The following is a 26,622-nucleotide window of genomic DNA, read 5'->3' as shown; positions in this document are numbered from 1 at the left end:
GATCTTTTTCTATTTAAAAATCTTTTCCTTTTTAATTGTTTGACAATTGACATCCATGAAAAATGGATATGGATGAGGATGACAGGTCCAAAAATTTTCAGGGTAATAATGGTGAACTGCTACTCCCAGAATGAAAAGAGATTCTTATGGAAGGAACAATTATTGGTTGAGTTATCTGATCTGATCCATTTTTCCAGACCATCATTGTGGTCCATCAACATCCTCTGCTAGAAAACTTTCAATCAGAAAAACAAGATACTGGCAAGAATCATCAAAATGGCTACAATATTAATAATCCCTAATTTAAATGATACTACAAATCTCACAAGTCATAACACATTTTCTACTGATGCAGCTACAGTCAAGTTGAAACTATATCCAGACATGAATGCGATTCCAAAGGCCAAAACTGGAACTTTAATTAATAAACGATGTTTGACTATTTCATCAGAGTAGCAAGTTCACTTCCTCTCCTTTTGTTATTGCCTGTTTGTCTTTCATAACTGAGATTTATCAAGGAAGCTTGCCTATGGAACAAAGGCTGTCCACGATGGAGTCGATAACAGCATGTGAGCCCTTTGTCGCAGCAAATGCCAAGTGTTTGGGTGCTTCAGCCCTATCAAAGTAAAATGCACCTGATACCAACTTTTCCTTGGGCTGTAATGCCAACCAAACAACCGTGTCTGCGCCCTCCTCACTCGTTCTAAGATTTCCTGATAATCTGAAAAGCATTGCCAAGTACAGAATGGATCAAGGTCTAAAATCTACAATTTAAGACAAATAATAAGCCAAGGAAATCTACTTACGTTTTAGAAAAACCAGGTAAACTTTTGGCAACCCCTGGTGTCTCAGCCCAACCAGGGTGCATTGAGTAGAATCCAATACCTTTGTTATTGTGGGTTTCAGCCCACTTTTCTGTTAATGCCACCTGACAAGAAGCAAGCAGTGGAAAAGAACAATTTAAGCAAACAAGTTAGATGTGTTCTTTCTTCAAAATTTTATGTGGAGTGTGGAAGCTTCGGAAAAGCATCATCTGTATTACTTGTGTCATTTTATCAGTAAAATAACATTTTCATCCGAAAAATATTATTATATTATAGAAATGAAATTTAAAATAAAAACAAAAAGCAAAAGGAAGATTTGAGAAACAGGACAAGAGGAAAACCATTCTCTTTCTTCTTCCTCTACATCCCTTTAGTTATGCCCTAGTAACTATATAATGCATCCATGGTTTCCTTTGTGACCCATTTGCTGGTTGCCCCAAAGGAAATCCTGAGTAAAGATTAGAACATATCGATTGAATATAACCATCTAATCGCTTAAATTTCTTCCTGCATGTTTGTCATTTTTACATTCTGACTATCCAATTAAGCACCTACTTACCAAATGGTTAGAGGGTTGATTTTCTGATTTTCAGTTGACGAGATCTCAAGTATAATCTATGATAAGTTCAATTCCTTGCCTTGGACTTGTGCATGTCAGCCCGGCTACATGGGATTATGCCTGCCTGCCCTTCTAAGTGGGAGAACTGGCATTTTTTGGTATGGCTTGATCAGTTAATTAGCCCTCAGTGCAAGGTCATAATAACCCATGAAATTAATTAAAAGGTTTTTGAGAGAGTTCTACAGCAACCTACCCGAGGAGAAATACAGATAGAATACAGATACTGACAGAAGTAAGCACAAAACTTATGAAAAGAGATCCGTTCTTGAATACTTAAAGCAAGCACAGGCCTATGGATCTCCAAAAACCAGAGTGAAAGAAGATCTAGTACCATAGATCTCTTCTCAAGATCAATTGGTCTGCTAGTTCCCTTTTTCAACTATTATAATTAAAGGCATTGTTCAGGTACAATTGATAAAAGCATTATCGATAAGTTTTTTCTTGTATAAGCATAAATAAAGAAAAAACAGCACCCCAGTGCACGAGGCTCCCGCTACTGCAGGGTCTGGGAGGGGCAAATGTATACAGCCTTACCCACTGCTTCACAGGAGAGGCTGTTTACATTTTATGCTTATACTTTCTTGTACAAGCATAAATATTAATTATTAAAAAACTACAGAACCACAGAAATTGAGATGTATCATAATTGATAAATAGAAACCAAATAAATGGAACATTTTCTCTTTCCTAATAACTAAAACACATATTTCTCAAAGAACTCATACTCTTGCTCAGAGAACGCTTAACCTAGTGCTGTATGGTAAATATCAAATTTACTAACCTGAACTCGCTTGTTTCGAGCATACTGTAGTGTTCCATCAAAGGGGTTTTCGCTAAACTGCAATAGAACAATTGGATCAAGATGCTTATCAAACAACAATTAGATCAAGAAATCCAAGTTATCCAATAGGATGAGGGAGTTGTGAACATAAATACCCAATAACTTACCTGCAAATCTGTGGTCAAGGGAGTCGTATACATGCCACCTGAGGAAACTGTAATGACTCGAGCATCAGGTGCTGCTTTCTCCAACAGAGGCAGCATTGATTCTGTCATAACATAAGTTCCAGCAACATTTACAGCAAAGTTCAACTCCAACCTGGTAAAATATGATGGAAAATGGAGGCAAGGAATCAATTTTCTGCAGATATATAAAGATGATTCCAGCATATGCTATCAACTCATCAACTTCATTAAGAAGAAGAGAACACAGTGGCGAGTGAATGAGATGGAGGATGCACCCTTCTGATGTAGTAATACGGTTATGCTCAAGTAGGCCAGCATTATTAACCTAAATGCAGGAAAACATTTTCCAAAATTAGAGTATCCATCATTGTCCAAGAGATTCTTAGAAAAGCAATTTAGAAGGTCTGGAAAATTAATCAGTTAGTCAAGAAACAGTATAGTACTCGAAGAATGGTAAAAATGCAATTTGAATAGTAAGTACCAACCCAAACAAGCTACGGTTACCATATATTTCATTTAAGCAGTTTCAATTTTAAAGTACTCTAATTCTATATGCAACTCAAGACCAGATTTGAACCTCATCAAATTTGAATTTTTGCAGAGACATAATGTCTTGAATAAACCGACTGAGAACTTAGAAAGCATAAAGAAAAGGTTTTGTTACCCAATAAAGTGTACACTTGAAATCCTCCGCACATAATTTAAAGGAAGAGAGTTTTCTGTCCAGGAGTGTGGCTCCCGAACCTGCACCCTTGTGTCTGTCTCACTTTTCCTCCCTATAAAATGACCTTGCTGCCCCCCATTGATTGAACCAAAAGGGGGCGCTGATTGGGTCTCATGCAGGTGTAGGAGCGACGTTCCTGGACGGAGAATACTTTCCCTAATTTAATACATAAATACATTGCATTTTAAAAATCCAATTCTTGGGTACATTGACTAGAAATAGTGCCAATCTACAAGGACACGGGGAATGCCTTACCAAGACATGGATAGGTTGACCCTGCGAAGAAAATCTAGATGCCAATGACTTGACTTCACTGACAGATGAAAGATCACATATCTGCATGAAAATTTTCAAATGCGACCGAAACTTAAAACAGAATCCGAGCAAACGCTGTCACTAGGTTATCCAGGTCAGAAACAAAAAATCTCTAAGAATTGGACTTTCAAATACCCAACTAATAGACCTAGCTTCCAAAAAAGTATGCAAGGGAAATTCCAAAAGCAAAAAAGCAAAAGTAACCAGAATACCTCTAGGTGTATGTTAGGGTTGCCTGTCTTTGACTGAATTTTAGAAAGAGCATCTTCTCCTTTCTCCTTACTACGACATACCATATAGATGGTTGCTCCTCTGGAAAGAAAGTGGAGTAAAATAAATTGATCAGAAATGTGCTCACTGAAAGGAATTGGTAAACTTAGAATAAATGGATAATATATCAAAATCAACACCGTGAAGCAAGACCCTCAGCAGTGGCAAAGCCAAGGCCAGAATTTGCTCCTGTAACTATGCAATTTTTCCCTTCCATTTGTATTTGCATGTCTTCTGCCTTGAATTTTTTGGAGTGCTCCCTGAAAGATGGATAAAACTTAAGTCACTCCTGGACAAACCGACAATCTTTTGATAAGTGAACAGAAATCTCTAGTCTGTACACATCATAAGAAATAATAGAAACAGTGTATTCAAATATAATACCCCATTTAATTTAGGAGTGAATACACTAGTATTCAAACAAAATGAAGACAAAAAATAGACAACTATGATGTACCAACTACTTGTAATAATGCATGAAAGAAATATAGAGAAACCAAGTAATGATAGCAATGGCAAAGCTGTCTATTTCCAAATTCCAGAGATCAGAACGCTTAATTAATTAATTGATTGATCCAGTTTCACCATGAAGCTAGAGAAACAGAAAAATTAATCAAAGAGCTAAAATCCAAAATTAAGTATCAAATTAATGAAAGAATGTTGAGCTTAAGTTTGGATTGCCCAAGATTTTAAGTTCTGTGCCCACTTCACACGGCCTATTATTTATTGATAATAAGACAAAGTTCCAGAAGGTATAATCTGTAAAATGCAGAACATGAATTCTTATCAAAGAGGAAAAACCTCTCATCAGGGGCCTAGAAAGAGAGAGAGAGAGACAAATTAGTACATTGAAAGATGAAGCAAAATTAGATTAATATAAAGAAGAGAAACTTCAGAACCAAGAAAACTAAAATCTACTGAAACATCAAAATTGCAAAATAAAAAAAAGTATAGAACTCCACTCTAACTCACTTGAAACCGGATTTCGTGAAATTCATGTACCCGAAAACACCAAAAGCTGTGGCTCTCCATGCCTGCAAATGCCCAATTTCATCTAAATACCATAAAACAGGAAACTACTATTCATAAAATCAAGAGCCCCAGGAATGGTTTACCTTTACAAGGAACATATTAGCAAATAGCAAATCCAATGGAGAAGTGAAGTTTGAACTCCAGTTTTCGTGGGTTTGTCCACTAACGTGCGGAATTAGCTCAGCGCATCCACCTCCACCTCCACCTCCAACCTTGTTCGGCTACAGTCTCTATAATAAAGCTTCCACGAAAGGGAGATTTGGTGACTATCTATATTCACTCTGTGCGTTTTAGCCATTTCCGGGGTGTCGCAATCTGCCACGTAGAAGACGACACTACCACTATCTTCATTTCCTTCGTCCATGGAAATGTTCAAATTCCTTACTTTGCGTGTGCAGTTGTAATTTACAGAGGCTCGCGACCGCCCGATCGGAATATGACATTGATGATGGCTTTTACCGATTTACCATAAACGAAACGTCGTAGAAATACGAAGGACTAGGGTCTAGGGCTGCAACAGGGTCAGGTTGGGTCGGGCTTCATAGAACCCTAAGTCCCCTTAGCTGGGCTCAAGCCTGACTCAACCCTGACCCGCCCTTTGGGTTGGGCCGGGCTGACCCTAATTGACCCTGCTCATGGGGACGGGGAGGGAAATGCATGGGCTGGAATTGGCCGGGGAAAAAATTATCAATTTTACGTAGAATAACACTATAATAAAATGTATTATATCACTTATTGTCTTTATATACAATAGACTATATAACAAAATGTGGTTGATGTTTACAGTGTATAATATATACATTATATCAATATATATTTTATAGTATAACTTAAAACAGGTTCAGGCCGGGCCAGGCTTAGCCCGCGGCCTCAGCCCTGGCTCGACCCGACCCTGACTCAGGGCCTGATATTTCCAGCCTTGACCCACCCTCAGGGCCAAATATCTTAGCCCAGATCCTGTTCGGGCTCAGAGCGGGCCAAGGCGGGTTCGGGTCGACAGGGCCAAACTTGCACCCCTATGAAGGACCCTTTATCTGCGACATGTAAAATAAACGTTTTAATAGAACCATATAATGATATAATGTGTGTAGTGAGGATGTGTAACTTTATTTCTTTATGCAAGGTGGACAATTAGTTAGTCTCATAGTTGTAAGGAGAGACTTTACCCAAAAAAAAAAAAGGGGGGGAATTACTTAGATCTACCAAATAAAAAAAAGATTTATAAAAATAGTAAGTATAAAATATATTTTACTATTATAAATTACCATGTTAAAAAGATTTACCAAATCCCCATATGAGTAAGAAAAGTTAAATGAACAACCTAAAATACCCCCTGCATCTTTTTATCTTTCCTCCATAACCACTCCTTCCTCCCTACAACCCCTCCTCGCACCACCACCTCCAACACTACTACCGCCACCGCCGCCCACCCCTCTCTCCCTCTCTACAGATCCACTCCACCATGAGTCCGAATCAAGCATCTGAAGAGAAAGAACAATAGCTATCAACAAATGACCAACACATCCAACACAAAATACCAGAGATTCTTACCTATTTTCTGATTTTTCTCGGCCAGGAGAAAGAGGGTTTAGTAGAGCGCAACTGGAGATGATTTAAAATATTAACAGAATTTTGCTTCGTTGGTTAAATTTTATAAACCCTATTTTAGAGTAGATTAAATTAAATTCTTGGAAAATTTTCACTTGTTTCACATCAGTGTTGTTCATGTGGAATTCTTATTTGTCAAACCTTGTCGATGCTGTAAGGCTCCCACACTTCAGATTTGCCTTGGGTGGAAAACCAGAACTTTATTAATCTCAAATAGAAAACTTAGTGGTCACTTCAAACTGATTTCCCACAAACCATATTTCACAACCCAACAAATTTTTAACACCCATTTCCTAGAAACCAAAAAGTTGCAATTTATTTTATTGTAAATAGAATCCAAACGGTAAGAGACTCTCTCTTCTTCTGTAACCAAAATCGCAAAATATAATGGCGGAAGACAGAGAGATTGTTTGTAGTTTCTGAATTTATTCTATGTTTTATTTTCCGTTTTATTGAACGATTTATTAAGGGGAGCATGGTGGGGCGGGCTGGGGGAAAAGTGGGAGAGCAAGGTACGGGTGGATGGTGACAATGCTGCAGGGCTGGTTTTCAGGGAGGAGGGTGGGGTGGAGTTGCAAGGAAAGAGGGAGGGAGGAGGGAGGAGGGAGGAGGGAGGAGGGAGGAACGAGCGGTTGCAGAGGTTTTCCTTTGTTGAAGAAGGAAGAAATACGAAAGCACATGAAGAAGAAGAACAAAAGAAGGATGTTAGGGGTATTTTAGGCAATTCTCTTACTTTTTTAACTCATATGAGGATTAAATAAATCTTTTTTAAAAAAAACCTAGTGAGTGTAAAACAAATCTTAAACCTACTTATTTTGTAATTTCAATTCTTATCTAGTGGATCTAAGAAATTATCCCAAAAAAAAAGAGTCGTAAGGAAAGACTAACATTCTAAACCCAACACATGTGGTCATTTCTGTACTGAATGTTGTTATGGGTAAAAACTAAGTCAAATGCTAGCCCAGGGGCAACTAAGATAGGCCCACATCGGTGACTATGTGAGTGAAGGAAAGACTGAGGTTTGCAGTCCTCACTCTTTCATGAGGCCTTTTAAAACCGTGAGGGGAATCGGGATGGCAAATGGTTTTTTCTGCCATTTGGTCCAGTTTACGGTAAGACTTAAGAGTACTAGGTCCTGTACCATTCTTCTTCTATATGTTCTTAATTACTTCTGGAACTGTTGACATGGATTGCAAGTTGCCATTTCTAGAATCGGATTAGACTGGTCATGAGATCAGCGATTAAATCTTTTTTAGGGTTAAATTGCACTTAGATATGCTATGTTTGGATGTCAAGAAAAAAAAAAATTCAAAAAAATTGAATTTAAGAAGAGAAATAGACACATAAATCAATCATTGCATCACCATGATTTTTGTCTCATTATGTTTTTTCTTTTATTTTCTTCATATCCAAACATGAGAAATTATGCCCTAAGCTTCTCAGGTTTGATTCATAATGTTTATTTTTTTTGTGAAAGTTTGATTCATGATGTTATATTTATGTTCAGGACATCTCATGTTTAATATTTTTATGTTTGCATGATATATATATATATATAGGGGCGCTGTTCTCTGTACCGCAGCGCAGCCTGCACCCAGGCACATGGGGGGTGGGTGCAATGATCACCCTGCACAGGCTGCCCATGTGCCTGGGAGTAGGCTGCGCTGCGGCACAAAGAACATTCTCCCATATATATATATATATATTTCATAATTCCAATTTACCTATTGATATAATGTATTGTTTTTTTCCTCATTCCCGCCGATGTGTTGTAACACTTACCTGTAGAGGACAACAGCAAAAAACTCAACCAAACAGGGCTGTTGCAATAGTCATCAAGAATACTAGAGCCAAAGAGAATAATTTCCAATCAAAAAAAGCCAGAGAGAATTGGTTTAATGACTTTATCTTGTTATAGCCTGGATCAAGTACATAATGTATTATTTTCAATACATTTTCTATGGCATACACGTACAGGTAAAAATTGGTAACGTTAGGATCTCAGGACCAAAAAATGGAATGACAATAGTACAAGTTAAATACAAAAGGACATCTGCACACGGAAAACAATCCCTCACTAACATTCACACTAACATTAGTATACATCAATGACAAGGTATGATCAATCCAAAGAATGGGTAAAAAGTAAGTGTGAAAATTCCATAATAGAAGGGAACTCATCAAACGCACTCTTCAAGAATTTAAGGGTCATCCCTACAGCATGTTTCTTATCGCTCCCAAACTGATATGCCCTATATAAGAAAACAGACAATACAGCATAAGAGTGAGGGGTGGAGCTTGAGGTAAAATCCGGAAGATGCCCAAAAAAGTTTTGTAGAGGAAAGAAAAATGATATATGCATGTTTATATTATATTTAAACAAGACATAAGAATGCCTTTTTTAATAGCTGATAGAGAAGACTAACGCTGTGTGTCCAGTATGCATTCTAGGTTTACAATGCAGTCCAAGAAATCATACCAAATGCAGCCTTTATTTAAAATAATCCCACTAAATGATTTCAAATGCTTTCAAAGTATAGCTGTATAATTCATTCTCTTTAACCAAGATTTAGAGTTGAGATCTTCATGGGGCCCGGGACCCTTAAAATGTTGAGATTGAAAAGATGAGATAACAAATATACATTAAATACATTGTGGGACCAGATGTTTAATATCATGGGGAGGGACACAAAAACTTACGGTTGCATTTTGTATGCTTTTTGGGAACGTATTATCAACCTTGAATGCATTCCAAGAATGAATACCAAACGCAGCCTAAATGCTAAGATAATAATTAAATTATTTCTTACTTGGGTTTACTCTGATTCAAAAAAAAAAAAAAAAAAAAAAAAAAAAACCATGGTCATCCGTTACTAATACATGACCATGGATGTGGATTATAGGGCGTACCCAGTGCACGAGGCTCCCGCCACTGCAGGGGCTGGGGAGGGTCATAATCTATGCAGCCTTACCCCTGCTTTCGCAGAGAGGCTGTTTCCAAACCATGGATGTGGATTAGAAATATGAAATCTAGCTACTTAGCGAGCAACTGCTGAAAAATGACTTAGACATGAATGAAACCTCTCTCCCTTTTTTTTTTTGGCAGGAGGTGGGGGGATGGGATTTGATTGATCTGAAATTAGGTCTTAAGAATTAATTCTCAAAAGTCAGTACCTCTCCAACCCTTTGCCGGTTCATCCCAACGTCAAGTTCCATATCTGCTATAACTTCATCTTCTAGCTCTGCATCTGTGAAGGTAAGTGCCCTTTGGAGCTTCCTGTGACAGCAGACCTCAACTTCAGCCATGTAGATGGCAGTCACAGGTCGGTGATCAGAAAGCATCTGCTCAACCCTCTTGTAGTTCAATAGCCTCATTCCATTTCCAAATGAAAGGACACGGTCACACCTGAAAGAAAAACACATTTTATGACCCATATATGAGTATCTAAAATCCAACATAATCTTGGAAGCATTTGCAATTGATTATAACTTATATGAGGGTTGATGTGCAGGAACTAGGATATAAGAAAAGCCACCTCTTTATTATCACTATTAGCGTGAGTCATGAGTGTTGGATGTCAGAGTAAATGGTGGTCAAATAAGCAGAAAGGTAGCCCTAAAAGGTCGCTATCATAGTATATCAGCTGTAGTCCATAGTGTTGGGAACATGATTGTGGAAGCTAATGTTTGCTAAGAGGGATTCATTTGGGATGTATGGCATCCTCCTTACTCCTTGTGTCTGGGACTTGCAGTTTACTAGATCATTTTTTAGCGTGACATGTCACATGTTGCCCTTAGCATGTTTAGGTCTGGTATTGTGTGAAGGTAATGTGACATCTTGTGATATTAATGACACGAGGTGCTCTTGCATATCCATTTTAATTTATTCAGTTTAATGGACCCCTTGGAACATCTTAAACCTCACATTTTCTTATTCAAATGCTCGCAGCTAAAATGTTTCTATCGATACTTCCAGGCCTCCTTTGAACATTGACTCAGCGACTCAAGAGCCTCAAAACACATTACTGGAGTGTTCTTACCTTTCTCTTCATTTACCCTAGGCTCAGAATATCGAAATGGATGTATTAAAAGCATTATGTAAGAAGAGATTCACATGGACAAACTTGAACAGAAACCAGACACAATTATGAACAAACACATGTATTTGTAAGAGATGATTCAATAGGGAACAAAAAACCAAATTAAGTGGATGAAAAAGTGAAACCCAATGTTGAAATGTATTAGAGAAATTCAGAGATCCATACCATGCTGGACTACGCCTCCCAGCCTTTGGATCCTCCCCATAATACTTCTCTGAATTAAACTCGTATTTGTATGTTGGTGGAAAATTTAAAGTGCCTTCCGACCATCCATCAAAAACTCGACCTTTTCTCAGTTCTTTCATGAGCTGCCACAAATAATAAAACCATGAGACATGAGATCCATCAAATATCTGAACATGGGGTAATAAATATAAATGACAAAGGCTTGCATGATGAAGACATTGATGATGTCTGTGTGGCTATTCGCACAGCTGCACAGGCATCTGCAACCCTAGATTTTAAAATGGTCGCAAAATAGGATATCCTATGTCGATATTGGATTTTAAAAATGTGCTTCGAACTCATCGGCACCACTACAAATACAGATTCTTAACTATTTTGCTCACTGATAGTATGTAATTCTCTCTCTCTCTCTCTCTCTCTACATGCATTACAAGCTGGCAACCTAAAGCCACATGATGAAAGAACCGATTGTTATTTTCACCAGATATGGTCCAACAAATTGCAGATGGACAAAATTTCTATAAGATGCTGATAAAAATTAAAAAGAAATAAAGTTCCATCATTCTTCCCTTCACATCTGAGGCCCTAGTCCCACCTTGGAAGCAAGATAGAAACACTTCGGAAGGTGAGAGCTCAAAATTGGCCATACATAGATGCAACAACACTTAGGAATTTCCACAATCCAAGGACATTAAAAATAATAAATGAGGGATAGACTCCTCCCCTATAGACACAAGCAACAACACTAAGGAACATAGTTGTCATGGCGTCTAGGCAATCCTAGTCGTTGGAGGAGGGCAAAAACTCAAGGCGACAGTGTGACACTAACAAGACGTCAAGGCATCACCTAGGCAACCAAGGCACCCATCCAGCGAAGGGCGCCTGGATGCAAAGGTGTCACCTAGGCGACGTCTTGACAACTATGCTTGGGAATTTCCACAATCTCCCCTCCCCCGTGAATTAACTGATCAGTGATGACCACAGTCCACACACAAAACTGACACTTACTTGGAACCTCTCATTTCCAAGTCATCTTAAAGGTAAGATTAAGATGTGTGTTAAACATGGATTTAACAATAAATATTCCATCTTTGGAGCCCACCATACTCTCCTATCAGCCTTAGTATCATCAATATGGAATATTGCACCCAAAGAAAGCAAATCAGCAAGCAAAAGGCTGAACTACCCAGTTATCAAGGTGCCTAAAAAAATTTAACAAAAATGTTATTTCATCTCCCATGACTTCATAATATCGCTAAATAGTGGCATATTTGTTACTTTCAAGGCTGTATAACATGCAAAGTTCCTGCAGCATGAAAATTTTGTAATCTGTGGCACATGTAACATATTTGCATTAAGAATCCAAGGTAAGATGGTTTCTATTAGGAGTTTGGTGAAAATATTTGGGCTCTGGTTCACCCAAGAGGTGCTCTGCCTACTGCATGGTCAAGGTCACTGGGTGATCTACCTATCAATATTGAACACTGGCTTGTTGGCAGGCATCAGTCCAGAGTCCAGACACATGATTTAAGTTTCTTTTCTGAGTTTTTTACCCCCTTTGTAGCAGGAAATATGCATCAGTGGCAAGGAAAATAAGGGCAGGGACAGAAACAATAGGTCCTATTGTCTATGCCGCAAATGCTATTCCCTGAAATAATTATTATCATACAAATTTGTCCTTGTATTCTCAAAAACTAATGACTAGCTTCAGGTGTACAAGAAATCTATAGGCATCTTTGAAAAGAATCAAGAATATTTACCCCACAGAAGTGCGTTCTCAGAGTTTGACATTTATTATTTGGTTTGGTAAAAAAGTCAGTAAATTTGCATATAATATCTCTACACACAATCTGCTGAAAAAAAATTATGGTTCCTGAACATAAAGATGCAGAAAGGTACTCATATTTACAACTATTAAATCAAATAGTGTGACTCAAATCTTTTAGGTGACAATTCAAAACAATTCCAACAGCAGAAGAACAACTAATGTTCACCACAGAAATAATCCACACCATTAATGAAATGGAAACAAAGTTTAACTTACCTGGTCCTTCTCAATCAACTGAGACCATTCTTTTTTGGATATGAGTTCTCGTGTCCTCTCATATGATAAGTTGATACGATAATTTAGGTCCCCAAACCAGATAATTCTTCTGTAAAGAGAATATTGGCACTTAAGAAACTTAAATTTGGCAGAGAAACAAGGAATGTTGAGGATACTGGAATACTTATGGCGAAGAGGGGGGGGGGGGAAGTAGAGCTAAAGATTCACTGAAGTGTTAACTTCCATGTCAGGTATTCAATAATAGTCAATTTGTCCAACAAGAGTTGACTGCAAGAATGCTACACAGGACAAACATGTGGTTTGATGCTTCTTTTGGGAAGTAGTTTATTCTTCAGTTGTTTGGTGTTTCTTCGAACATATATAACTTAACCATATGGGATTTGTCTTTTTTATATAATAATCTTTTACTCTCTTACCATATCGAATTTACCTTTTTTGATATAAATATAATAATCGTGGGAAGGGGTTGGGCACGCCGCCTGCTTCAGATAAGCAAGTGGGCAGCAGACACAGGGGAGAGGGGGCGGGACAAAGGAGGGAATGGGGTCATTTCATGGGGTGGGAGGAGAGAGGCAGACACAAGGCTGGGCACCCTGCCAGCGTGCCCAGCCTTTTCCCAATAACCATTTACCCTCTTCTTGTAACCAGAACCTCCCACAACACTATATGCGCATTTTGACAATATATTTGCTAATATGTATCCATCATTTTTTTTTGGGGGGGGGGGGGTTGTTTTGGGTGGTTGGAATGAGAGGTTAAAAGCTCCATCTTCTTCCTATATCCAACAAATCTTTTTGCTTGAGCCACCTTCAACTACAGAGGCCCCTCAAAATTCCTATAAGTGCAATTTCAAGCCCTTCTAGGAGCCCTAAAGCTTCAACTTATGCGAGTCACATTCAACGTAAGATCCAACAACTTTAACCGCACTTCAGAATTTCCAATAACAGCATGGTCTAATGGATCCTAACTCCACACAAGCATCCATTAGAATTAAGTTTTATACTTACCACCTCTACAGGTACCACATAGAAAGTGTTTCTTAGCCTCTTAGGATACAGGGAAGAAAAGGCTAGTCATTTCCAAATCCCTTGACATGATGTTGCACGACCTGGCTCTAAGATAATCAAAGGTAAAGGTACAGTGAAAATGCGGATGCTAATGAGGTAAGTAAGAAGGGGGCAGGGTTCGAGTTGGGCAAGCTTCTACCCCCAAGGCATAGCCATCAAACGATAACAGGTGGCTGAGCGAGCTTCTACCTCCAAGATGCCCTAGATCTATATAATATACCTCAAATCAAAATTATCTGAATCTGCTAACATGGTACTCCCAGAGATCTCAGCTGCAGAATCAAACTCAATAAAAAATGCAAACATGTGGACCCAAACAAAGGCACGCACAAGTCCTACACATGCATAGGCAACTAATAAAGGCTGAGGTATGCTGTTCACCACCAATCCACCACGTCAAACTACTGTACCTTGGTCGTGTTTGCCAAGCATTGATGATATATGACCATGACAGATTGTTGGACAAGGACCTTGCATGGGAGGTTTAAGGCATTAAGAGAGCACTTTGTATTTTGTGATCTTGTTTATTCTGAAAATACCAATATCTTTTTAAGAGGCTATGAATTGGATTCTAATAAAGTAATACTAAAAAACTGATTATCGAAATAGAGAAAAGAAAGAATATGTAAAAATAATCATGATATTTCAGAATAAAGAAAATGTTATTAATAATAAATGCAACCAGTGGGGGAAAAAAAAAAAAAACTGAGTAGCCTTTTTCATGTTAAGATGTTGTAACACAAGAACATCCCTATATGTCTAGGTTGCACAGTTGTCAAGGCGGTAAAACAACCCAAGGCGCTGGAGGGGTGCCTAAGCGCTTAGGCAACACGGTGCCCGCCTAGGCATCGCCTAGGAGACCAAGTCACCCCCAAGTGTTATTTTTTATTTCCCCCTTTCTAACATTATTTAGAATGCTACAATATTTTAGTATGGTACAATATATACCTTATAGCCTCCTCAAGTCATCAAAAATCAACATTAAGCCACATTAAATCACATCAAGTCATCAAAAATTAATATTAAGTCACATCAAGTCATCAAAATTCAAAAATCAACATAGAACTAGAAGACAACAGAACTGAAGAAGCAAGCTATTGGAAGTTTGAAACAATCAAACATACATTTGGTTTATACTAGTCTCACATTTGATTTATACTGTTCTTAGAAAATATGATCTTATCTATAAGTGATTAAATTGTTTTCGATTTAGAGAAATGTTCTTGTTTTATAAGAAGTTTGACTAGTCAGATGGTTTTATTTTTACATGAGACTTTTAGTATTAGGTAGAGCACAAAACCAGCTTTCCAACAAATCCATAATTGCTTAAATCTAATTTATGTTGAAGAAGTTATGTTTTGGTCAAACCTTATTTGGTATGCGCGGATGCTGTCAAAATCGCTCTGAATGAAAAAAAAAAAATTTAGATATCAAAACAAATGAATATTTTACTGCACTTTTGGTTTTTAGCAATGTTTTACCATATTAAGATTTATAGAAGTTTTAGATTTGAGAAAAACCCCAGCATTAGAAAGTTGAAAATTTTACCTAGCGTCGAAAATCCAGTTTTTGTTCTTGAACTGGGGGGTTGACTTTTTATCCTTTTGGAATTTTATTTTTTAACTATTTTTATTGGATTCAAATAGGGGGTTGTTTGCTTAGTTGTGAATAATATCTTAAGTAAATGATAACTTAAATGGTATTTGGCATAAATAAGGGCCAATACCGGGTTCGATATCAATAAAAACCAGTTGAAGGTGCCTTGCAATAAGGCAGAGGTCGCCTAAGCCCCAACAAAACCGCCTGGACGCCTAGGCGACGCCTTGACAACTATGCTAGGTTGTTTCTAGTCTAGTGTATGAGTCCATGTTTATGGTTTCCCCTTCTAGTGCCACTTAATAATAATATATTTTACAGCCAAAAAAAAGTAACTTTCTCGTACTTACTCATGGTCAACGATGGTCTTCGGGAATCCAATAGCAGAAACCGGATTGAACTGTGTCCTCCGATGTATTTCTTGCACATCAGCATTCCTTTTATGTTTATCCCCCTCCTTTTCACCTGATGTTAGGTGACTACAGATAAAACAAAAGAGTGTTTGATATATAGACATGCTCACAGACACTGATCCCTGGAATATAAATATAAAAAATTGTCAAGATATCACCAAATTACCATACGATAAATCAAGTTCTTAACATAGCTCAAGTGTAATGAATAATAAAATAACCATAAGACTATTGTTCGTACAAACAAAATATCAGAATATGTCGCATGTGAGGCTGGGAATAAAAATTTGTCTGGTTCCATCTAATTAGCAAATTAGATTACTTAATAAAATGGGTATAATTAGAAAATGGAAAGCTATCCTTTGGACATTTAAACTAGATTTGCACTAACCAAGAGCAAACAAAAGTCTAACTGGTTCCAATTATTCAAAATTTTTGATTTTTTATGTGTACTCCAAAGATGGACTATGGAGCATGCTAAGAGAAATGTAGACCAGCCACAAGTGATAACCAGTCCACAAGAGGATCGCAAACTTCAGGTTCAGCAACCGTAAATACTTCGATCAGTTCTCAAATTGGCAGGAAATTTCAGAACAAAAAAATGAAAAAACAAGAAATCGAAGAAGGGAAGAAGAAGAAGATAGGGTAGTCTCTCTTAGACTCGGGCTCTCACCAATGGCATCTCACTATACTCTCTCACAGAGCAAAGCACAAAGTTATGTTTTTTTTCCTCAATCTCATTAATCAAATTCGTGTACAAAGCTGTAGCCCCTTACAAACTTGTATAGAAGACTCAAAAACAGACTCATACACTAAAAAGGAAAGGCCTAACCGAATCCTTAACTATTAAGGTAACATAAACTGACTAGGAAACCAAAATAATGAAAAAAAACTGACTCAAAGCAGGACTCTAACTAAACTAATGAAGTAAGTCTCGTTTTCCTACTTTTTACCCATATTTTAGTCTCATTAAATTGGCCCATTACAAAGAAAACCCATGGGATCAAAGGCCCAACACCTACATAACCCAACCCAAGGTTTATTTCCAATAAAATAAGCCTTCTAGGTGACTTATCTGCATCAAGAAGATGTGGCAACAAATGAACTGCTTAAGCTGAAAAGTCCAATGGAAAAATGATCCAGGGAATTGCAAGAGCGATGAAGTATTTGCAAATTGCAATGTTATCAAAGTGCATCACCTGCAGCCCTTGCCTAGAGCTTGGTTCACAGAGGTGTGCCCTTCTCTGTCTGGGTTACTCTCTTCGAAGTTCGAACAAATAAAGCAGAAGCTTCTCTATTTGTTTGGCCCTAGCAACCCTAATTCTTGCTCTGGTCAAACAAAGGCCGACCTGTAACTTTATCCATTGGTTAGGTTGTTTAGATTTGCTTTTCAGCACATCGATCATTCCCTTGATGTTAACTGCTTGCAATTTTTCAATCCGTTTGATCTTATTCTGACACTTTGTTAGTTGTAATACAATATTCCACAATATTTTGAAATACACATGAGCCTCAGCTTCAGTCAGTGTGCCTCTTGCACAAAGTGCTTTGGCCCCTTGTGTGTCTCTTACCTTAATAATCAGAGTGAAATTATCCATGCATTTCTTGACCATTTCCATGCATATCTTTAGCGTATCTTGAGCGTATCTTGTGTCTCTCCAATACGATACGATACATATCTTAAAATCACCCATCCGATACAATACCCAATAGCGATACTTAAATCCTTGGGTGAAATATCAAAATCTCCAAGCAATGAAAAAGTTCATTGCTTCACAAAGGATTCAAGGTTCATGAATTTACTACTAAATAGAGTACGCCAACCAAGGAGACAAATGGTCTAGTTCCATCTAGGAGTTAAGTTTCTGGAGGTCTGCCTACATAAAGCAATCAAAGGGTGATGCAAAGAACTCTCTCTCTCTAGTTACATGCATTCTCTGATTCAGTGTTAAGGATTAGTTTGAGTTTAAGTTCCTAGAGTGTTTACTTATTGCAATTTTTGTATGATTTCCAGATTTTTCTCTTGAAAATGCATCACTAACCCTCTAAAATGTATGCCATTTGTACTGATGTTTCTCTTGAAAATGCAACACATTCTATGATAGCTCTAAGGATAACTTTTTCACCAACGACTTAAAACATCAACATGAGTAAAGAAATGTGGTCAATGAAGAAACATGAAAATAATTAGGTGGAAAAACATAAGATAGCAAACTGATGCTTCAAAGATGATAAACATTTACAAAATGGTTTCCTGCATGTGGATGTTCAATGCCCAGTCTTCTTAGATCATGATTATCGATTGAGAAAAGTAAAATAAAATCAATTCAATTGAGTCTCATTATGGTACTTGATCAGTTTCCAAAATGACTAAAAGAATAATAAATCCGAAGAAGGTGAAAACCCCAAAAAAAATTCTTTTGAAATGAATGAGAAATTTTGCAAAGCAACGGCAGTAAACTGTCAGAATACTTATTAGACGTTGATAAATTTAATAACGTTTCAGCCATTTTCATGAACAGTGGAGGCTTATATTGTTTCAACCTATGTTCTTACGGATGCTGCTCATAGTAAATTCGTGTAGTTCTCTACATGTCACCAATGGGAAGAAACAGTGGTTTCGTTCTCATAAACTTGAATCTTTTCCAAGGTTCAGGTCTTGTACATCTATATCTTTACTTCCATTCCTGCTAGTAAGCAACAAGTCAAGCTATTAACAGCTTTCAAATAATTGTTCTATGTACATCTACTGTTTAAACCTTGGTAAGTCAACTGTGACATTTGTTTTATGAGAGAAGATAATGCATCAAGAGTGGCAAAGAAGAAAAGAGCAGTCAACTGTTTTTACCTAATGGTGAGTTTATAATATATGCTTGGCATTTGGTAGCGTTGACTATTGAATAAACAACTTAAGAGGGGGGGGGGGATGGAGAATTAAGCAGAAGTTGGCAGAAAAAGAACTCTCATTTAATTAGTCAAAAGATAATCATCCTTTGTAAAATCCAAACCAAATATTTATCTTATATATATACAGCCGCAGAAATAGAATTGTCAGCAAGACTTATGAATGGGCTACTATTTATAATTGAGAACACAGAGGCAGCACTCCATGAAACTGCAAGGTTAGGAACTCACCTTGTTACCAATGTAGCCCATAACACCAACACCAACAGTAGAAACTTTCACGTTCTGAATATGCCTACGCAAGCATCTACGAACCCATATAGAAAGGAAAATCCCAACCATTTGCTTACTCACTATCCTTACAAAAGGTGATCTTTTGCGGCGTACAATGGTTTCCAGATCAATATTGGTTAGCAAAGCTGTTTCTGATGCCCCTCTGTAATCCCCACATGTAGATGTCATAAAAGAGTGAGACGCTTTAAAAGCCTTAACTGATTTGAAGGAATTTGGTCTCTCTAAAACATGCTTAGTTAGCAGGTCCATTGGTGGTTCGGGCCAGCTCAAACCAATCCTTTCTGTCCCACTTAGTGTTTTAGATAATATGCCATTCTGTTGGGGAGATGATGTCCCTGCATTGTCCATGGAATCCTCTGTCTGAAAGAGATTTAACCTATCGAATCTCTTTGGGGAAGAAAACTGCCTTTGTGAATCCTGTACCTTTGATGATACTATATCGGAATTTTCACTGGAGTTTGAAGCTTCAGATCTTACAAACGCATTCTCACTTGTGGTGGCTGGATCCTTGATTTCATGAGAACCATTAAATTCATCATCCAATGGATAGATTTCCTCATCTCTATCACTATCACTTTCAGCAAGGATTTCATCTTCTATATCAGGGACATCCTCTGATTGCTTGAACCTTGATGGTGAAGGAGGATCACTGTAGCATTTATACTTTTGCTTCTCTGGTCGAAATCTGTTCAGTGTTTCACGAATAACATTTTCCCATTTTGGAACTGGACGATTATCCTCAGCACCAAAGATATTCCCAGCATTTAATGGGACAATCTCCTGAAGACTACAAAGATTAAGTACTGTCACTCTAAAACAGACTTTGTCAGACAAATTTTGGTGAATTTATACAATTAATGATTGTGAAATATATGGGGACAAACAAAAGCCATAACTACTTTGCTTTAACTGAAAAGTGGGAAAATAAGACGAACAAATATAATGGCACAAGTTTCAATCCTATACATTTAGTGAAAAATAAGTAGCACAAAGTCTGGCATGGCTCAGAATTTTTGAGGGGATAGAACTGCTGTTGAAGCAGCATATCAACTTACCCGATCACATACATATCGGCAGGCTCATCCGTTTTTAGCCAATCTGAGACGTCTAGGTCATCAGGCGGAAGTTTCCCTCCAACATTCCAAGTCCCAACACAAATCCTAATAATGCCAAAAGTGGCGTTAGCAATAAAGAGCATAACAGATGAAATATAAAAATTAAGAAAAATGATTCTCCTCCTCCTTCCTTCAAATGCTGTCTAACATGCCTGAGTTCTTTGGTGTTTATGTATTGAGCTCGAAGGGTTTCTGAATGCCGTCTCCTCAACTTGGGAAGAGTTTCAGAGGCCCCTATATATTAAGGACATGAAGTTATTAATGGAGAATGCAAACACATGGAGACAATTCATGGAAAGAAATTCAACAAGAAGGAAGCATAAGAGATGCATCACAGAATGTGAACACGTAGGCAAAGTAACCAATTAAGCAAATGAACAGATACAGGATATTGGCGGTCAAATAGAAAATACAATGTCCTAGTATTTCCAATGATGAGTAAATAATCATAGACAAAGTTCTGGGAGCAACTCTTTCCAATTATTTATGTTTATCAAGGGAGAGGGTTTCATACGATGCCAGAGTGCAGTTTGCACAAATAGGAGGGGAGGATGACGAATCGCCCAATAGGGTTGGGCATTTAATGAGGAGAGAGTGTGTGGGATCCATGGGTGGTATGTGAGATGGTATGCGCAAGAATCTGCACACTGGCATCATGTGCTTCCTTTTCCCTTAATTTAAAATTTCTGCAACCTTCAATTGTACTAAGATTATTTGGATATTTTGAAGGGTTAATTAATGGGATATTAACAAAAAGAATAGATTACAAGCACAGGAGTTGTCTTATATGTTCATGGAAACAAGGCAGCCAATATTCATTTATTAGAGGGTAAGTAGACAAAAGGGACCAAATGTCACAAAGATTCATTAGAGAGAAGCCAAAACCTAAGTCATCAACACTTAGAAAATCCAAGAGAAACAGAGAATCTCAAGCTTACACAACTCAGAGAAGGGGAAAATAAAATTATTATTCCATCAGAATACCACAGATTTCAGGCTTTAATTTTCTTTGAGAGACTGGCTCCAAAGGCCGAGGAAATCCCAAATATACTTTAGTAGATCATTACTCTCTCCATTAGTTTCACAATAGATTCTAGCATGCCTTTCAATTCACTAAGTCCATTCGAGAGCAGTCACGAAAACTAAAAAAGTCCACACAAAAACATGAGGAATCATACATAGTGGATTTTCCCTTTTCCATTCAGCTCAATTGCCCTCCTAGGTTCAATAATACATAAAAAATCACCTGGACTCAAATGGGAGCATCCATGCCTCCCTCCCCCTAGAGTGGCAAACAATGTTGAAAATGGCCCCCTAAAGGCACTTATAAAGAGGGAGAGGGTGTTTTTATACTAAGCACTCATTCCTGGAAATCAAAGGACTATAGCAGTAACCTTCAAGGATAAAAATCATCATAGCCCCCCCCCCCCCACCTTTTTTTTTTTCTTTGGGTGGGGGTGGGTTGGAAGAGAAATTTTTTTTCTTCCCTTCCCACACAGAAGATTGAAATTAGTTTATTCATAGGGCACCAAGTTCCAACCAAGAAAGATAAATGGCTCTCAGCAATTGAAAAACCAAAATCAACAATTATAATGCACACGTTACCACTGCACTGACCTTTCTGATCTCCAAAGGACGAATCTCGTCCCCAACGACAGACGCCTGCACAATTAAAATTTCATTCAACCAAAATCTCAAAAGAGGTTCTTACTCTTGCATAAAGAAATAGTAACAGTTAAAACTCAAGCCCTAAATTACAAATTAAAGAAAATTTATGGGTCCGTTTAATCTTCTTTCTTTTTCTTACCGTCATCATCAAAATCGGAGCCGCTGTCACCTTCGTCAGGATCCGCACTGTAATCGGACTCTCTGGAGCTGATGTTGAGCCATTTCTTCAGAATAATTCTCGGCCAAAAGAGCTGTAGGCACGTGCAACCGAAACACAAGATTTCAACCCAAGTCCACTGCAATTTTCCAATTTAGAAGAAAAATAGGAAATGGACACAAGAAAACTAGATTAAAGTCTCTAGAAATCCAAATCAACCGAAACGAAAAAAAAAACGAAGAGTAATACCTCTGGTTGTTTTCTCCGGGGCTGCTTCATTTGTGCAGGAGAGAGAAAAGTAGAGAGAGATGGAAAGAGCAAAAGAACACCTTAGGTTATCTTTCTGCTCACTGGTCTGAATACCACAGACAGCAAAGCTAGAAGCGAGAAGTGTGGTTGGTGAAGTCGAGGGAATGACACTATTGTGGCAAAATAACGGTCCTGTGGGAAAGGGAGGGAACAAACGAGGGAGCTTATAAACTGAATTCTGAATCAAGAAGCACTGAGACTGTTTTTTGTTTTTTTTTCTTTTCCACTCCTCTCTATCTCTCTCCCCCCGGGTTGACTCTCCTTAATTCTTTAATTCCTTAATAAAGGGTTAAAAATAGTATTAAGAGTGGTTGGCGGGAATAGAATATTATGTTGGATCAGATCACGACCGACCAAAGATTGAAATGGGTCCACTCCGAGAAGTCCAATCTTGTAGACAATGGTAGCCGTCTGATCTAGAGAATCTGGCAGCCTGTCCTCTTTTCTAACTTCAATTCAAAAAAAAAAAAAACTTGACCATCTAACTATCTTCTTTTTTCCTTATTTTTTTGGGCTATCCTATTCAAGGGCCCATAGGCCAACTACAAGCTAAGGGGAAAGCTAAGACAAGCCCACAATCTACAACTAGGGGGGAGGGGGGAGAAAGGTGCCTTTTTTTGGCACAATATACAATCTAGGAAAATCGATCCCTTGACCTCCTGGGGGGCATGCACCAACTTGCAATGCCACCAACCAACTGAGCTAGCAGTTGTTTGCACCATCTAACTATCTAAATGTATATCTTTTATGGGGAAAAAAAAGAGTGCTTCGCGGCTGTGTTTGTGTCACTCTCTCCTCTTTTATATGAAATGATACAACTGTCTCCTATTATGGGAGGAGAGAGAGAGATAGATAGACACATGGAGATACTAATATAGATCCAGATTGAAATCATAACATCGATGAAAATTTTGGTTAGAATTAGAAATGGCCTCGATTAATTTCAATATGAATCAACCAATTTGATCGGTCAAATCCCGACTCTTGAAACCTTGGAGTCTCTACTTCTAATTTTTAAATAATAAAAAAACTTGCACGCTAAATGTAGGGGCATGTAAGTGACTTTTATGAATATATGAACTAGTAAATCTAATCAAATGTCGAATATAAAAGATTTCAAAATAATAATTTCAAAAGATCACAAGGAATTACAAATTCAAAAGATTCCAATTCCGTAAAAAAACATGGATTCCATAAATAGCTTTCCAAATCAGACTAGAGAGTGATCCATGAAGTGCATGATCCTCATCAGACTAAAATTTAGTCTTTAAGGTTTTTTATATAATTTTTCCTTCTTGTTTGTATCTTATCATAATTATCTTAAACATTCAATACACATATATAAACTATAGAGTTACTGTTAGGTACTTGATCAATACGTCAAAAGTTCTAGAACGGATGGGATGCGTTAAATCAAACACTTTAACCTGTCTCATACTAGGATGACATAAGATGGCATACACTAGAGTGGGCCCCATTAGGCACATAACAAATCACAACTCTTCCGTAGTCGTTGTCCTCAGTGACTCTAACTTTAGGCGACTTTCACGCTGGCGGTAGGTAGCTTTTTCCAAGCAGCTCCACTTTGCCCCAGGGTTTTTGTCTAGCGACAGGTAACCTTTTCTTGACAATTTTCACCCTACTCCAAGTAGCCCTCATCTCAATATGTCTATGCTCGAGCAAGTTTTTGAGAGAGTGACATTGCATGAATGTCAACAGACAATAAGTTTCTTTAAAGGAGGCTTCGAGCTTGAAACCTCAACAATTTACCTATTGAAACCATTCTTCATGGTTTCAAGGACCAATGGTGGTTCTATTCTTATGGTTTAGGATTCAAAGAGGCCAAAGTCGGGCAAGTTGCATTAGACTCGATAAAAACAAGAAGTCATGGTAAAGCTCAGAGATAACCTAGTCATTTTTAAAACTGGCCAAGGCTACATGACTCTTGATCAGCTTTTTCCAGTTTTGACTTGACTCAAGCAACTCTTTCATGTCAAAACCTAATTTTCCAACTTATGTTTATGGACCGAGTTTCCCTACACCCACAGTTAATGGGATTCCATTCACTACAGGTTGGGAGAGGACGGTAAAGAATATTGGGAGGGTATTTTGAAACGTACCAAAACCCTAGGAGGGGTTTGTGAACCTTAGGAAGGTGAGTGAACCGTCCTCTATAGATGAAGGGAAACTTAGTCCTCTGTTTATATATCTATTTGAGTACTCCGGCTTTACCAAGTGCCAAAACAAAAAATAAATTAAAGAATGGGGAGAGGTTTTCTCCATGATCATATATCTAATCATTAGATGGGGAGAAGAGCTGTGTACTATATACGATCGTGTCATCTAACGGTTTGATATATGAGTACATGACCATGCACCATATAATGTCATAGACATAAGCTTTTGCCTTAAAAGAATTATAAGAATGGTGAAAATACAATGAAAAATGTGCCACATAAGATGATCAACCCTCTGATTACGACACTTTACTAACGTATTTTGGTCTTATTGACCTCTAATGGTACAGATTATTCAATATTCCGCGTGATAGAAAGAAATGGATACAAATTAATATTGTGTCACATTTTTTTTTAACATCTACGGATTGATAGCTTTTATGAGGGGTAGGTCAATTCCAATGTCCAATAGCGACTGCTCAACAATCACAGGGACGTGTCGCTTTATGTGACAACGTCCCGGTCCCGCATATCAAGCCGGCCATTACCTTCTTTTCTTTTTTTTTTTTTTTTTTTTTTGTGTAGAAGCCGGCCATTTACCTTCCAACATCTACAAATCGCAATTCGCAAACCAGAGGCCAGAGCTGCTGAGCTTTCAGCTTATCGGTGGTCCAAACTCCAAATCGTCTCAAATCTCCATCTCATTTATGAGTTTAACTACTTATCCACGCAAGGATATTGGACAGTTTTATATTGCGTGGTGTGGCATTGTGGTAGAGTTAGTCGGCCGTTAATGGTTACGACAACACGAATGGAAATTTATCCTCTCAAGTATGTGCAGTGTCTACATCACACTTAAGAATTCAATCGTCCACCCAATACTTAAAAGGATAAAATAATATCAATACCCATGTTTTTATCAGCCGTCCAACTGATTGGTTTGAGCCTTTGTTGGACAAAGAAACTTGGCATATGGGTCTCCAACACTAGTGATCTGAAGTCGACAACGCTTCCAAATGCTTTTTGTTTACCTTTTTTATCCTCTCCCTTCACATGAAATGCGTTCCTAGCTCTTAGGTGCTAGTTTGGTCCGGTCAGCTCGAGCCCATCCTAGCACACCCTGAACCCAAATAGGTTTTGAGCTGAGAAACACTACCCCTGAGAGTGAGGATTGAGAATTTCTAACCCTGAGTCAAGAATAGGTCGGGCCAGGGTTAAGGCCTCGGGCTACGCCCAGCCCAGCATGGCCCTATCTTCTTCTTCTTCCCAGCTCAACCCTTACATCTCTCTTCCCCGGCCTTCCCCATGGTCAAGGCCAATCAGGGTCAGTCCGGCCTAGTCTTGAAGGCAGACCATGATTGAATGTTTGAGGCCTTAAGTCAGAGCCAAGTTGGGCTTGAGCCCAACTAAGGGAACTTAAGATTGAATTGGGGTTTTAAAAAGTTGGGCCAATTGGACCGTGTTGTAGCCCTAGTTCCCCTCATTTACCACCGGCAAGTTTGGGAGTACAAGAGATATTAAGGATAAGATTAGAGATTTAGGTTGTGTTTAGTATGGATTTTTGAAATAGATTCTAGTTCAAAGTGTTATGAAAATCCGATTCTCTTTAAAAAATCTGCAATATAAAAAATCTACACCGTAAATGCATAATAAACATGAATTGGGCTCCTCTATAGTGTGGGGGTGTGCTATAGATCTTGTGGCGTGGCACCTGCCGAACTCACCACGTGGACAAATTCTCATGTGGATGAAATGCACATGGGATGAACAAGAGGACTTCTTAATTCTGAAATTTGGATTTCCACCAATGTGGCGAGCTCTGATGCCACGCGACAAGATCTGTAGTGCAGTAATTCTCCCTGCACTACAGAGGAGCCGGATCCCCGTTAACGGAAAATTTTGGCCTCTAAGCAGTGTTCTTGTTCGGCTGCCCATCCCGATGAAGGAGTCAGGCAAACAGGAATAGAGCCGACAAGACAAGATGGGAGACCGAATTTAATCACAATAGCCATATGGCATGTCGTAGAAATTTAATTTTGAAGGATGAGCCATAAGTATAATTATGTTCCGATATTATCAGCAACGGCACCATGAAAATCATTGTAATTTTCTCAAGCAAATACAGTAAAAATCATCTAAAAATTAGAAATTAAAAATTAAAAAAAAAGAGGAGCGAAATCACTAATCCTAAGGGGAATAAAAAAGGAGAATTG

The 26,622-nt window shown here is 38.1% G+C and overlaps 2 protein-coding genes across 4 annotated transcripts; both read right to left on the bottom strand.

Moving 5' to 3' along the window:
* Window positions 1–261: 261 nt before the first annotated feature.
* On the bottom strand, window positions 262–4,894 carry LOC122669717 (dehydrogenase/reductase SDR family member 12). Its single transcript, XM_043866558.1, has 10 exons — window positions 4,834–4,894; window positions 4,691–4,752; window positions 3,859–3,978; window positions 3,661–3,760; window positions 3,389–3,469; window positions 2,685–2,734; window positions 2,392–2,542; window positions 2,225–2,281; window positions 807–928; window positions 262–721 (listed from the first exon to the last, which is right to left on the bottom strand). Exons 1-10 carry the CDS (start codon window positions 4,846–4,848, stop codon window positions 514–516), a joined length of 966 nt encoding a protein of 321 aa, XP_043722493.1. The 5' UTR covers window positions 4,849–4,894; the 3' UTR covers window positions 262–513.
* Window positions 4,895–8,486: 3,592 nt separating this feature from the next.
* On the bottom strand, window positions 8,487–22,451 carry LOC122667791 (type I inositol polyphosphate 5-phosphatase 1-like). 3 transcript variants are annotated; one of them, XM_043864217.1, is made up of 11 exons: window positions 22,173–22,451; window positions 21,906–22,062; window positions 21,704–21,760; window positions 20,251–20,332; window positions 20,039–20,143; window positions 18,921–19,770; window positions 15,723–15,907; window positions 12,689–12,797; window positions 10,624–10,766; window positions 9,533–9,764; window positions 8,487–8,610 (listed from the first exon to the last, which is right to left on the bottom strand). In XM_043864217.1, the coding sequence occupies exons 1-11, from the start codon at window positions 22,200–22,202 to the stop codon at window positions 8,587–8,589; spliced, it is 1,974 nt and encodes a 657-aa protein (XP_043720152.1). In that variant the 5' UTR covers window positions 22,203–22,451; the 3' UTR covers window positions 8,487–8,586. The 3 variants fall into 3 exon arrangements, with proteins under 3 accessions (XP_043720152.1, XP_043720153.1, XP_043720154.1); XM_043864218.1 differs by having other exon boundaries at window positions 21,716–21,760; XM_043864219.1 differs by having other exon boundaries at window positions 21,906–22,017.
* Window positions 22,452–26,622: the final 4,171 nt, after the last annotated feature.

This window comes from Telopea speciosissima, chromosome 7 (genome assembly GCF_018873765.1).
Source record: "Telopea speciosissima isolate NSW1024214 ecotype Mountain lineage chromosome 7, Tspe_v1, whole genome shotgun sequence".
Lineage (NCBI taxonomy): Eukaryota > Viridiplantae > Streptophyta > Magnoliopsida > Proteales > Proteaceae > Telopea > Telopea speciosissima.
The sequence above is the reverse complement of the archived record's forward strand: the minus strand, read 5'-3'. Positions and strand labels throughout refer to the sequence as shown.